This window comes from Molothrus aeneus, chromosome 2, assembly GCF_037042795.1.
Source record: "Molothrus aeneus isolate 106 chromosome 2, BPBGC_Maene_1.0, whole genome shotgun sequence".
NCBI lineage: Eukaryota > Metazoa > Chordata > Aves > Passeriformes > Icteridae > Molothrus > Molothrus aeneus.
In genome coordinates this window covers 51,486,004-51,501,349 of record NC_089647.1, presented here as the reverse complement: position 1 = coordinate 51,501,349, position 15,346 = coordinate 51,486,004, and the positions used below count along the sequence as shown (strand labels likewise).

The 15,346-nt window shown below is 39.4% G+C and overlaps 1 protein-coding gene across 1 annotated transcript; it reads right to left on the bottom strand.

Annotated features, from left to right (window-relative positions):
* Positions 1–2,599: 2,599 nt before the first annotated feature.
* Positions 2,600–15,238, bottom strand: NHLRC3 (NHL repeat containing 3). The gene is made up of 7 exons (XM_066544934.1): positions 15,144–15,238; positions 13,964–14,113; positions 12,935–13,082; positions 12,232–12,432; positions 10,977–11,068; positions 8,996–9,108; positions 2,600–8,515 (listed from the first exon to the last, which is right to left on the bottom strand). The coding sequence occupies exons 1-7, from the start codon at positions 15,189–15,191 to the stop codon at positions 8,287–8,289; spliced, it is 981 nt and encodes a 326-aa protein (XP_066401031.1). The 5' UTR covers positions 15,192–15,238; the 3' UTR covers positions 2,600–8,286.
* Positions 15,239–15,346: the final 108 nt, after the last annotated feature.

Genomic DNA, 15,346 nt, shown 5'->3' with positions numbered 1-15,346 from the left:
ATTGTGACTGGAAAGCAGCAGGACAAAGAGAAGGTAAGTACATGGTGGGAACTGTCTGTGACAGCCCTTTGCAGCTGTGTGAGCTCTGGAGGTAGATCATCATGGGTCAGACCATCACACTTAACTGTAAAGAAAATAGTAAATTGAATCTATTAATAATAATAGTTTAATTTATAAAAGATGTTTGGTAAATATTTTTTGTGGCCTGTATTTCCTCCTGACTCTATGAGAAAGAAGGACATCTATGACAAGGAGATTGGGCAATCAGGAAAATCAGGAGCTGTCTGCTGTACCATGCATCCCTGTTAGAACACTGGCAAGCATTGTAAAATCAATTGCAAGGTACCACCTCTAAAGTCATCCCAAATATTTTTAACTCCTTCAGCTTATTGTCTTAAATATGGTTCAGACTTTCTGTTTTCATCTGGTAGCATCATCCATCACAAAACCTTGTTAAGGCAACAGCTTGGAGGCTAATCATGGCAATCCTTATTTATAATTAAATCTCCTGCTCTTATAACAATTTTCTAGTTTTCATTACTAAAAGCTCTGAAATTAGACTGGGCATTAAGTAAGATGGGGCAAGCCTTATTACAGAGTTGGGTGGACTCTGCAAGGGAGAATCCCTCCCCTCTCCTTCCCCCTGACATCCAGGTCTCCTCCTTAATTGAATAAAGACATTTTTCCACCGTAAGATTTATACACATGTTGAAGCACATGCCTAGTATGATTCCTAATATGATTCCTTTCTCTCTTTTACAGCATCTCTGTAGAGACAATTATGGGTATTTGCTTGCAGACCAGTCACCCACTGCCACAAACATTGCAGTAAGAGGCCTCTTTGGGAGCCAAGAGTCATCTTCTGCCTGCTGGTTCCAGCTACACCAATGCACATGAGATAAACCAGCACAACCATCAGCATTGTGTCTTGGCTGGAAATCATTAAAACATTGAAAGAGCACCTTCGTTTGAATGACAACATTCTTCAAGGGCTCCAATCTTCCGACAAAAATTAGCTTGTGCTACCTTGTGTTTGTGTGTTAGACTGTGGAAGATGTGTTACCAAAAAAATTTTTTTTTATTTTATATTTTAGTACCTGATGCAGAGAGTACAGTGCTTTTTGTCTATGGGATGATGGACAGGTGGCACAGGCACCCAGAGCATGACCCTTGGGAGGAACATCAAAGGTGATCAGACTGGAATGAGGGCAACGCTGATCCTTTTGACTTTCAGTAAGACAAAGACTTTGTGACTGCATGTCCTATTCATGAAGTACCTTCACCACTAAAAGTTAGATACTTGCAAAGTCTTATCTTCCTTTCAGGCTAACTTGTCCTGCATAATAGACACCACATGTGTCACCGCCATATTTTCTGGAAAAATGCCCTTGCCCAGGATTCTTCTCCTGGGAAGCTGAGAAGCCTCAGAGAAAAAGGAAAATTATATTATCCCATCTGCTTCTCCTGTGTTTTGCTGCTTTGGAATGTGGTTTGGACATTGTTAACCAACAGGTGCAGGTTTCATTGGTTTCATGTGAATTGTTTTTACTAATTGGCCAATCACAGGCAAACTGTGTCGGGGCTCTGGAGAGAGTCATGAGTTTTTCATTAGTATCTTTTAGCCTTCTGTCTGTATCCTTTCTCTACTCTTTAGTATAGTTTAGTATAGAATTCTTTAATATAATATAGATCATAAAAGAATAAATTGGCCTTCTAAGAACATGGGGTCAGATTCATCATTTCCTCCCTTCCATGGGGGTCTCAGAAAATACCACAGACATGTCCCTGCCCATGTGTATCCCCCACCCCTCCGTGGCATGCCAGCCATCTGTACATCCTCACCAAGCTCTGAAGCCAAACAGGTTCACAGCAGCAGCTATAGGGGCTATAGCAGCTATGTTCATGCAGAGGCCTTTCGTGATGAAATGCTGACAATACCCCACACAGCAGCTGCATACAGCCAAGGGTTTTTAACAGACTTTTCTTCCCCTGCTCTACTATTTCTATTTCTGCTTTAGCTTTCCTGAGATTAGAAGGGGAAAGAAGAGGCAGAATTGCCTGTACTGTTCCAAATGGGCATGCACTAGGAATTCACATAACTGCATTGCAAAGCTTTCTGTTTGATCAGCTGGTACTTTCCTAGTACTGTTCATATTCTCTTTGTTTCCTGACTGCTGCTGAGTTTGGAAGCTGGTATTTTCATAGAATCATCTTTTATGAGCTGGAATAATTTCCTGAATGGCAGTATATATTAAAGCTATCACAGTGTATAAAATTGGACATATTTTTACTAATTGTACCTGATTTTATATTTATCAGTGTTATATTTCTTTTTCTATTTTATTGCCCATTCAATCTCATGATATTCTGCAACTCTTTGCAGCTTTTGTCTTTACTCTCAAGCCTGAGTTGCTTAGTATTGTTAGTAAATTCTGTCCCTGACTCTCCAAATTAATTTCCAGAACATTTATCAATAGATTGACCAGCACAGAACCAGTTTTTAACTTCATTTATAATATTTTAATTAGTCTTCCACAATTAGCCCTTCTTTTTCATTTCACACAATTGGACACTTGTCATCAGACATTGCTAAAAGCCCTTTTAAGATTTAAGCAAACTTTATTAGCCAGATCATCCTGACATACGTGCTTAGAGATTCTTCCAAAGAGTTGTAATAGATTTCATAGTTGTATATCCAATACAGTACTCATTCATTATGGTTTATGTCAATTGGCAAGGTACAGTCATCAATTCTTTTAATTCTTTTGAACCTCTACAGAAATCTCACACACAGGTGTAGTGGGTTTTTTTTTTTGTTTGTTTGTTTGTGTGTGTGGTGGATTTTCTCTTTCTTTGAACCATATTTGCCTTTTTTTTTCTCTCCTGTGATACTAATGCAGTTCTAAGCACGTTAGTATCTCAGAAATCTCCTGAAAATACTTAATGATCTTAATGAACTGACCACCTGCTAGTAACTTATCAGATTTTTTCAAGTAGACATTTACTGACACTTACATTCAGCCACATCTTCTGAATAAGATCCTGTCAAAAAATGTTAACAGCATGAAAATTTTGTTAAGCGCTTCACCAGCAAAGAGTGATAAAAAACTCTATATCCATTCTGGTCTATTCTTACACCTTTACACCTTGACCATGAAGTCACCCAATTCTCTGACAACTGTCAGAGACAGTACTGTACTGAGAGCTAGTAGTAGAAATAAATTCAGCCTCACCAAATCATGTGGGGGATAGCATTACTCCTGTACAGCACACAGATAGGTTTAGTGCTGGCAAGCTAATATTCAGACTTCCTGTAGCACAGAAAACATTCTTCTGCATTTGTTTGTTTTTATTAAAACGTGCTACAAAAACATTTTGAAATGATAGTCTTATCAGTTTTCCATTGCAAGTCAAGTTTTCTGAACTATATGTTTTAGATAAGGAGCAGAGAAAGAGATGACTCAGTCATCATCTGTAAATGATTCCATGGGTGATAAGGAAAAAAAAAAGCCATATTAAATCTCTAAGCTACCTGGAAACAGAACACAGGGTGTTGAAAACAAATAAATCCAGATTAAATATAGAGTGTCCCCAATACTTATTGACTGCTAGGAAAAAATTAACTACACAGACTCTTCAAGAGATTTAAGAGATTTCTCAAGTCTTAATTTGTTTATAAGAGATTCCTTCAGAGTTGAGACTGAATTACCAGGCTTATTCCAGTTGTAACTGGGCAGTATTTTTCACCTCTGTTTTGCAGATCCAGTTACACAATTAGATGTGGTTTCCTAAGACTTGAAACATGTGATACTAGCATGAAGAATGTCTATTCAATATCTCATTTGTATCAGTGTTACTTTGGCTTTAATGCAGTAACAAATCATCCTGTGTGCATGAATTCATATGCTCCTACTTTAAAATTTCATATAAGCAACATGAATTTAATGATTTATGAACACTGAAAGACTGAATGATTCAACAATATTGAATCATTTACCTGAAGAACAGCCTGTGTTCTAACCTTTTTATGGCAACTACTGGAAAATACAGTTTTTGCAGATGCAATCTCCCAAAGGAGCGGAATAAAATATTAATACAAAACCAGAGCAAGATTTTTTTAAATCAAAGGCTGAGAAAGGAGGGGTAGAATAAAATTGGTGAATGAGATTAAGTAAATTTAGCTCTAATCTTACTCAGGGTCACCTCTGTAGGGAAACATACTGGCATTGCTCTCCTGGTATAATTATTCTCTACAGTTATACTGTTATAAATAACTATGTTTCCAAAGCAACCTATCACTTTAATTCAATTGAAACCAAGGATGGAAGGACTACAAGAATCAATTCACAATATAATATGTTGTCTCTGGACACTGAATTACTGATTTTTTTTTTCTCTAGGAAAACCATGGAAATAAAAGATGGACATAAATCCAGTATAATAGGGCAAAATTACTATGATTCTATGATCAGCTTATGCTTAAAGCAGTCTATTTTGAAAAGAGAAAGGAAGTCTGGAGCAATTAATTATATTTGTTGACTTACTGAAAATGTTCAGGAAGCACCAGCTGTTAGGTCTGTCCTCACACAGAGTACCCCAAGCATCAGCAGGGGTTTGGTGCCCTCTTACGTTGGGTGCAGGCAATATGAGTGACTGCAAACACTGCTGGCTGATGGATCACTTGAGAAGGCTTCTCGGGATACAAACTGTCAGGAAAGTAAGTGCTGACTGAGATAAGTGACTACTGAATGCTTCTAAAAGTTAATAACCACTGTAAGGCAGAGAACTTAGCCAAAGAGGCAGTGAACTCCCAGCAACGAACAGACCCACAAACATACTTTTGTACCCTCCCCTTCAGCTTTTATTGAGGTGCTCAGCCTCACTGACCTGATCTTGCATAGCACAAACCTGATTTCCTGTTTTGGCCAAATACAGTAATAAGTTTCTGACTGTGAGAACACACAAACAAAAAAAGGCTGTTGAGCATCACAAAACAATCATGGGCACTGTCACAGCTTCCCCAGTCAAGTTGTGGATGCCCTATCTCTGGAAGTGCTCAAAGTGTGGTTGGATGATCTGAGCCACCTGATCTAGTGCAAAGTTCCCTGCCCATGGCAGAGGGGTTGGAACCAGACGATCTTGAAGGTCTTTTCCAGCCCAAACCATTCTATGATTCTGTGCAGAGAGAGGACTATGTGATCTGGTCTTTTCCTCCTGGAAACCCATCCAGTTAACAACCTCGGTACTTACCCAAAAAAAGGCCTGCAAAATACTCCAGTGATTACTGTTCACATCTAAAAGCTGGTACAGGTTACCTGAAATTAGATTTCTGAACAGTTTTAGCAATCACCTTAGGTTCCTCTCTCATCTAGTTAACACTGCAGTATGTTACTTTTTTTCTTGTGCAAGTATTTCTAATCCATAGAAAATCCTTCTAGGTCTTCTAAAAACAAGACAGATTGCTCAGTAAATTTTTCTGAAAATAAAACCTGATTTGGTATAAGAAGTGTTTTGTTAGTTTCTTTTTCATTTCCCAATTAGCATCATAAGGGTATACAGTTTAAACGCTTTTTTAAACTTGGCACTTATGTAACTCATCATTCCATTTTACTAATTACTCAGAGTGAAACATATGAGAGATATTTATGTCTCTGTGTTGATACATAAATCAGAATGCAAAAGAGATTGGCCACAGAAATAGTGATGTATAAAGATAACATGGAATTTTAGATTACATTTAAATCTTGCTACCAGAAATTATTAAATACCTTATTTAAGTGCCGAGGGCCCTGTATTTGGAAGAGCAATCCATTGCAATGGAGTGTATTTATATTAGTACAGAAATAAAACACCCAAGAGTGTTTTAATGCAAATCTCTCAATTTATTTTATCAAATTCCCCTGCTATGCATTTCTTCAGAAATCAGTTTCAAGGCAATGCATAAGAAAACATTCAGAAAATTAGCAAGTTAGTGCACAAAATCATTTTCTCAGTCTAGTCATAAACACAGAGATAAAATAGAGTCTAAGCATCTCATAATTATTAATAATAATCATCCCTTGACCCTTGTTATCACAGATACCCAAATGCCTAGTGGCTAGGCACATTTTGGCACCTTGATCTATTTCAGTAAAGCCACACAAAACTGGATGGATGCTCCCCATTTCTTGGAGCCAAAAGCTCATGAAAAACAGCTGAGAGCAGATCCATGCAGCAAGCAGAAACTTGGACAAGTTATTTGTCAACATCCAAAAGTGCACGACATTGCTTAACTGAACACAAAAAGATGTTCCTAGGAAGCTTGGAGTTCTATTTTCAAATGGATGTGACAAAGGAAAAATAAATAAGGAGAGGATGTAGTGAAGAAAGATGGGTATGCCTATGACCCCCTACACACCAAGATATGCTCAAATCATGATTTTATAATAAAATTTTATAAAATAAACCCACCTTGTGTAGACAACAAATAGCTAAATTGCACACAGAGCAGAGATCCCTGAGCTAGTCAAAAACTAGTTAGAAAAGCCACACAACACACTGTGTGGACATACTCACATTGGTCTAGAGGAAGTACTGCTACTTTTTCAGCAAATAAACATTGCTTACTAGCTCCCATTCAAGACCACATGAGTGATGGACCATATTGGCTAGTGTATAACCTTAAAGTTCTGCTTCTAAGGCTTGAGTGAGAGCAGCCCCAGGTAGGATCTGGTCTTATTGTTGTGGATGTAGCCAACAACAAAGCTTTCACATTTAGTGCATTAATCTCACATAGTGCTGAAATCAGGCAGTCAGGCTCCGTAGCTGAGTTACTTTTCAGAGAAAATATGAATCTGAATTTTCTGAACAGCTTTTCCATCTGCTGACTCACAAGTTTGGGATCATAGGTTGAAACCTACCAAATTAAGTAGCATTTGCTTTTGACAATATTCACTGAAGTAGGTATTTCCCATCAGTACAATTCCATTTTCATATTCCCTTTCTAAGAAAGTAGAAAAAACAACATCTCTTAGCTGGTAATTAGTATTAAAATAATCCACACAGTAGAATAAATGTGTGGAAACAGCAAAAATCCTCTCATGTTTTTCCAAGAGCTAGAAAATATGGAATGTGGATCCACAGTTTTACCATGGTAATCAGTTATACACGGTTTCATTTCTGCCATGCCATTTTCCCCATCTCATTTTTCCCATACCTGGTTCCCTCTACGCTATAAAGTGAACTTAAAATCTTGTAGCAACATGCAAACAAAGGAGAACCACTTTGTTCTGGGAATAGAGAAGCAGGTTTTTTAGGACAGAGCTTAGAGACATCTGCTATAATATAGTGTAAGAAACTTAACTCTACACATTAACGAAGCTGATGAAGTCTGAGTTCTGGAAATAAATGAAACCAGATGCTTTGCTGTTAACTGACAGAGCTTCAATTAAATCAGAAGAAAATCATATGTCTCCCAGTCCCTACTGCTGATTAAGACTTTCATAGCAAATTGCAATTTGTTTTTCTTGAGGAACTTACACAACTTGAACCTCAATATGTTCTACTATGAAATCTTATGGAACTGAAAACTCATGCTGATATAAATCAAATAAGGTTAAGAACTAATTTAGTTAAGAATCAGTACTTGGCTGCTGTGGAGATACTTTTAATTTAGTTTGAAGTGTCTAATATCAATTTAGCTCAAGCTTATTACAGACTTTATGGCTTTAGCTAGAGCTGAAAACAGATTTCAATACTTATGTCATTAACCACCTAAGGCAGATGCCAGTACTGACACCAATATCCAGCAGCATCTAATTTAACATTGTGACACATCCTTATATTCTCTCTTGGACAGTATCAGCACAACCATTCAGAAAACAAAGTGCAGAAACATTGCAATGAAGTGCTCTTCTCTCAGGAAATAATTTATAGAATTTCTTTTAGACATTTCTGACCATTTAACAACAAACACAGTCTAAGCAGAGCCCCAGGTTGGCTCTATACATTTAACATGAACAGTTGTGTTTATAAAGTTTTATGTAATAAAATTAAAATGCTTATCATTTTATAATTGGAACATAAGTAAAAGTCACAATACAATTACTTAAACAAGTAACAGCTCAACACCAAGTATTTCTCCAGAACTCCAGAACAGCTAGGCCAGAGTCTTAGTTTGACAGTTCTGGGAGCACTTGTGCAGTTCTGCGTTTGTCTAAGGAAACACAATCCAAAAAGAACTCAAGGAAATGAGGTCATAGGTCTTAGATGTCACACAGCTTGTGCCACAGCAGTTGTGGGAAACCATCAGCTTAAGGGTACATATTTTTGTACTTGCTGGGCTCCAATCTCTGCAACATAGACTGCTCCACTCCTCATGTCTACATCCACAAGGTGTGGTTTGGTTTCATCAGCCAGCTGGATGCTGTGGACTATGGCACAGTCCCCAATGGAGCCGACTGGAGGTGCTGCCAAGATTGCCAACCGGTTGATATTCAGCTGAGCTACAATCAGGTATTTGTAATCGGCAGTAAACCTGTGAAAGATAAACATATTTTTGAACTATGAACTCCATGTGGCACCTCATTTTAACACAAACAAAATCTCTTTAACAATCACGATTTTGAAGGCTATGACCAAAACAAAATGCAATGTAACATTGGGAATTAAGTTGTAAGCCTTGCTCTTCATATGGCTGCTTACTGAGACACATGCTACAGAATACTTGTTCAAGAAAATATTTCTTCCTGTAAAAGCTGCAACAGAGTAATATTAATAACATAACAACTTTAAAGTGAATCTCCCAATCCTGCACTCAAATCTACAGGGCTTGCTATAAAGCCAGGATTTCCCTGTCAAGATGCAACTGTGCAGATCTTTGCACACGTTAGGAACCCAGCACCTTATTTCACTGGTTAACTCCTTGTCAGCAGGCATAAATATCAACATTTTAATTCACCAGTAAGAGTACACCTTATTTACATAATTGTGTGCTTCTAGAACTGTTCAGCAATACCTGACAGAATAGGGTCCATCTTCTGAAAAACAGCCATTCCAAGACCCAAGCCATTCTCCTGTGACTTTATCAAAAACTTGGATTCTCTTGTTGCCTCTGTCTGCAACCCATACCTATCAAAAAGAAAAGTCATGGCTGTCAACAAAGAGAACAAATTAAATGCATTTGTTTCCTATGAGAGCAAAGTTCCCTGTAGTAAAAATGGAAGACTGTACCCTGGAAGAATGCATACCTTCCCATTCAAAACTAAATCAATAGATCAGACTGCCAGATATAAACCAAAACTGACCTACAAGTTAACAAACAGAAATTATTTTATTCTACTTTAACAGAGAAATCAGCCCCTTCTCTTCTTTTTTGTAGCTATATGACATATTTGGTAGGATTTTTATCCCTACAATGAGGACATATTTCCACCTATTAAATTCAGAAGATCTGTCTAAAGGTCTGTCACCTGCATTTTTTTCCAATGGTAGTCTCATTTCATGATTGTGATCTGCAAACACTCCTGACATGCCTAATACTACTACAAATATTTAGCCATTTAAACACTTAGAGCATGTTTAGCTGGTTTTGTCTAACCAGTTTTGTCTCTGTCCCACCCTGTGTTAACTGGGTTCACAAACATTGCAAGCTAGTAATACCACTAGACAGTTCCAATGAAGGCATTTTTTTGTACAACAATCATTGAAGTTTTAGCTGTTGACAAGTCATAAGTCTGGTAAGTAAACTTCATGACTTTTCTGGGGTATCACCAAAAAGGAAGCAGTAAACATAAACTTAGACCTTTCATCACTGTTTTTAAATGAAGCACTATTAAAGCATTGTCTTAGATTTCTTATGAATAAACAATTAATTCTCAACTTAAAATGATGGTCCACACTATGTTGGCAGTAAAATCATAGCTTATCCCAGTCACTGTCTTTGAATGAATAAACTCACGGTTATCCTGCAGCGTAAAGTGACCATGCTCCTCCTCTTTTTTCTCCCACTCTGCCAGTTTTGGCAGAGAATTGCTTTTTATATACACTTCTTATTCTGATTCAGACAGCATCAGCAGAATTAGCTTCAACCAGTGGTATTTTAGTGAAGCAATCTTATTTTCCCTGAAACAGGTTAGGAAATGACTGCATAACTCCTCTCTAGGACCAGAAGACCAAAAGCCAGACTTACAATTAATGCCTGGCAGAAGCAGACTCTTGGAATGCCTTGAGCTGCATGTAAAAGAGAATAATGTCCACAACCTAGCTAGAGCCTCACTATCACCTAAAGGTTATTTGGAATTTCAAAATATGAAATTAAAGTCCCTTGAAGTGTAGCAACTGAGGGTAATGGACCATCACTTTGTCATCTAGCAGGATTGTCTTTAATAAACACACTTGAGTATTTCTGTGCTTCTTCTGTGAGCAAGTTTTAGGATCAACTACACAGCCAGCCAGCAGGAGAGAGAAAGAAACCACAAAAAACCAAAAAGAGCAGAGCCGATGTTTCTAGCTCTTATCATTCATCCCACACATTCACTGCCCAGTTTTCTGGGTTTTACATCAAAGCACAGATATTTATGGCTGGACTTAATCCTTTGGTATGTACTTTCCCATGGGAGAAGAGCTGTTAATCAAGGTCAGGATGGCCCGAGCAGGCTGCTGCTTCTACATGAAGAAACAAAAGTGCTTTTATTTACTACAGAACATGCTTCTCCCGTAGTCTCACAATGGCAACCTGCAGGAAGAACACTCTGTTGTTGCATGGACACTGACAGTGTAAGTGGTCAGGATCCTGGTGTTAACGTTGGAGGCAGCTGCTTCCACAGAACCTGCACTATGAAACATCAGCTCAGGACTATCACACCGAAAACTGTAACCCCACAAAGTGACACAGATCACAACAGTTTAAACAAAAAACAAATATGCTTTGTTTTGTTCAAATACATATAAACAAGTCTGCTGGAGGATGAAATAAAAAAATTTCCTCAATTCTTTACCCGTCCAAAAGCATCCACTGTTACACTGTGAGGAATCTTGAACTGACCAATGCCACTCCCATTTGATCCAGTCAGCCATAACTCTTTGTAGTCTGAACAGTGAGCCCCATGAAAAATAAAAGTAAAAAAAATCACAGTGAGAAAACAACAAATAAACCAGTTTTTAAGTCAATCTCTTGCAAAGTTACTTTGGATAGTTTGTAAAAGGTGAGATTTCTAAACTGTTTAAACACAGTACTCCCAATACATAAATCTCAGAGAAAACATGACTACTACAGTGATAACTGGATTGTTATTAGTGGTTTCATGATTATGGTTACAAAAATGTAGCCAGTAATACACAAGAGCCATAATCCAAGGTTCTGTTAAACACGGAATTAAAAAAAATACAAAAAGGTAAAAAAATAAGTTGGCCAATTATGCTATTCATTTATTTCCTAAATTGATTTTTAAAACTTGTTACTTGGAAGTTTTCACTTTTAACAATTTACCATTTTGCAAACTAAGTAATAGGAAAGTATCTGCTTTTTGATAGGAAAATGGAGAAACAGTAGCTCCTCCACTTATTCCACCTGTGGACATGTGCAGACTCTTTAGTCACTGCCCTAATGGAGGAGTATGAGCAAGCTAATTAGAATCACAGAACAATTTAAGTATAAAAGTCCTCCAGACACTGCCTGGTCCAACCTGCTCCTCAAAGCAGGACTAGCCTTGATAAAAAATCCAACTCTTAAGCTAGATCAAGTTGCCCATAACTCATCAGTTTTTGAGCATCTACCGGAATGGAGAGTGCAAACCATCTTTGGATGACCCTGTCATACACTATCTGACTACCCTTCCTCTGAATGCTTTCTAACAAAAATCAAACAGAAATTCACCCCTCTTGAATCTTTTGCTCTGTGTTCCTCATTCTTCACTGTATATCTCAAAACAAATGTGCTTCTGTCTTCTCTATGGCCTCCTTTTAGTGACTAAAGACAGTAATAAGAATCCCCCTTAGCTTTCTTTCTTGGAGACTGAATGTCCTGGGGTAACCAGGACACTGAACAAAGTCACTCTCTCAGCCTCTTCTCACGAATGACTAGGAGATTTCTCCTGAAGTAGCAAGCAGTAAAACAGGTTCTGATTCAATAAGGTCTTCAAGCTAAAGTTAAATGACAGTTCTGCCCAGTACTCGCCTAAAAATATTCCCAAGCCATGTTATTTAAAATCCAGTTTCAGTGGTCAACTACTGCAAGAGTTCCTTTTTCCATACCATCTGATAGTTTGAGCAATCTGTTGTTCATTCCTCCGTCTCCATCAACAACATAGATTTCTCCAGTTTCCTCCACAAAGATATCTGCTGGTTGATCAAATTGCAGGGGAATCAAACTTGAACCAGCATTACCAGGTGTGCCCAAGACCTGCATAAGTTTACCCAAAGGGCTATATTGTTTCACCGTGTGTCCGTATTTCCCTGAATCAAGGAAAAAACAAAGTGCAAAAGCATCTTAAAACAAAATGTAAGTATTAAAACTGACTGCAAAGACTGAAGATCTGATACTCAAAAGTAAGTGATATTAATATGTTTTAAATCTAACAGACAAAATTCTATAATAAATTCTAAAATTCTATATGACAGTGGGTTAGTAAATCCACAGGCTGTGACACTATTCATCCACTATATTAGGATCACTAAACCTAGGTCTAGCCAGGCTAAACTTCTGTCTATCAGGGTTTTTTTTCCTGATATTTCTGGGTGGTAGGGAGGAGTGCTGACCAAGCTCAGCAGCTCTAAGCAGACACACAGCACCACTCATGAAACTTCAGACTATTTTGTGCAGCACATGAGAAGTTTGTTCATATCAAGTAAAGCACAAATCTATCTCAGAATTGCTTGAGAGACTTAAGTAAGTTTTTTAAAACAATATTACATTTTCTTACCCTCTGAATATTTCTCATATCACCACGATGCATACCTGTTCCAACATCTGTGATCCATATTGAACTTCCTATTGCAGTGTTCCATACAAAGATACCATGAGGCATTTCAACTGTATCATTCCAGGAATGAAGAAAATAGCCTTCTTCTGAGAATACAAGTACCTTTGGCACATTGTCTCCCCGCTGAAAAGGTAAAAAAAGTTCTAAAGAAAACATATTAAGTAAGTAATCTTACAGTTTAAAATTCCTTTTTGTGAAGTTTTTGCAATGTTTCATGAATTGAAAGAATCTCCTGACATGATTGTCTGCTGGAACTCTTTTTCCAGCTAGAAAAGGAAAAAGAGATATGGGTCTAAATTTAGTATGAAAAACCTTCCAGTCAGTCTAGACTGTCACATCACATTGAGTCCAGCCTTCAGAGCAGCCAAGTGCCTGCAACTATTCTGGTCTTCAGCTTGAATTGTGATTTTGTGTTCCTGCTGAAAAGTGTGCCCAATGTAATGGGCATGAGAAACTGCAACAGTGCTTATCAGCTGCATGGCACTCAAATACTCATACTGTGCTTTACACGACATTCCCACCATATCCCATGGAGACAATGTCTTATCCATAGCCTAGAGATACTCACACATGGATCTGGGTAGAGGAAATAATTTACCTCCAAGTACTCTAACTGGTTGAAAGAGCTGTGTGGTTTTGATTTCATGGGACAAGGCCTCAAAGAATGGAAGATTCAGTTGCCCCAGAATCACATTTTATCTTACAGCTGAGGGAACAAGCTGCTGTAACTCAGTTAAGTTGGATCATGCATTCATACCACAGAAATGTAAAGCTTTAAAAAAACCCCACAAACAAATGTGCCAGAACTGCCAGAAAAAATAGATATAGCAGAGACAGCTCTGTTTATATTTTCTCTGAGTTTGACAGGATCATTATTCATACATATATAAATATCTAAATATATGTAAATAAACATACACATATATATCCTAATCTTAACCAGATGCTTTAAAGGCAAAAAGCCACAAAAACAACACAGAGAGAAATATGGTATTTCCACTCACTTGTCCTACATAGACCAAACCATGGAGAGAGTCAACAGCAACACAAAATGTTTGGCCAGTGAAGTATTCTGGAGCTTTAGGCCAGCCTATGTCCAGCTTGTACATCGGTTGCTCTCCCTTCCAATGAGAGGAGTTCTTTGCTTTTAAAACCTGAGAATACAAAATAAATATATAGTAGTTAAATTCCATTGAGGGTGGGATCAAAGGAAAGAGCAGCTGAAAGTAAAAGCATCATAAATTCATTTACTCAATTTAAATTAACAAGACAGATAAATAGAAGCAGGCTTGCAGCCAGGGGTTTGGAAAGCTTCAACAATCTGAAAATTAGCTAATCAACTCCTTTGGACTGGGGAACTCTGGAATTAGAAGGCAAAACACACACCCTGAAATTTCTTACACCACAGCTGCTGTTAATATCTGTGAATCACTCTCCAAAATGAGAAAGATAGTACAGAAGGTTCCAAATGCACCAGATTCAGTAGCTACTTCAAGATGTGAAAATAAGAAAAAAAATACAGGTTAAGAATGAAAACGACACCTTGGAAATGGACAAGTGTAAAATGCCAGGAACAGTCAGATTCGGGTCAACGTATACATTTTAAACAATAACAGAAATAAACAATCTTCCACCTTCTTGTTCTATTTTCCAGCAGAACAGGGGAAGTAAGCACTGAAGCAGAGCACTCAGCACAGAGCTAAGAAGTAACGCGGCCGACCCTAAAGGCCCAGGGCTACCTGACACTTGTGCCCCTCGCCCTGCCGGGGCCAGGGGACAGACACACTGATGGCACATTGCTGCGGACGGACAGGCCGGGCTAACACGAAGGAAACCCACGAGCCGTCAAGCAAGGAGAACGCCTGCCAGCATCCAGCGGGAAGTCAGTCACCCACAAACCCCCTTCTAACCCCGCTGGGGCGCAGCACGCCGCCAGGAACCCCGGGAAGGGGCCGCCCCGCGCAGGCACTACCTCGGCGGTGCTGCGAAGCCGCCCAGTGCCGCAGCCTCCACCCGGAGCCCACAAGCCACAGGCGGCGCGGAAGACACCGAGAGCGGGCGGGTCCCGGGGCGTCCCCGCACCTCCGCCCCGGGCGCGCCCCTCGCAGCGGCCCCGCCGGGCCCTCCCCGCTGCCCACCCTAACCGGAGGCCCTGGCACGAAGCCCCGGGCGGCCACCGCGCACCTGGGAGCCGCCGAGCAGGGCCAGCACCGCCAGCAGCGTCCCGGCCATGGCAGCCCCGGCTCCGCCACCGCTCCCGCCTCCTGGGGGCAGGGCCGGTTGCCATGGCAGCCACGTGGCCGTCGCCCCTCCCACATGGCCTCGGCGGCCGCTGCTTCCCGCGTCGTGCCGGGACCGGGACCGGCACCGAGACTGGGGGCGGCGGC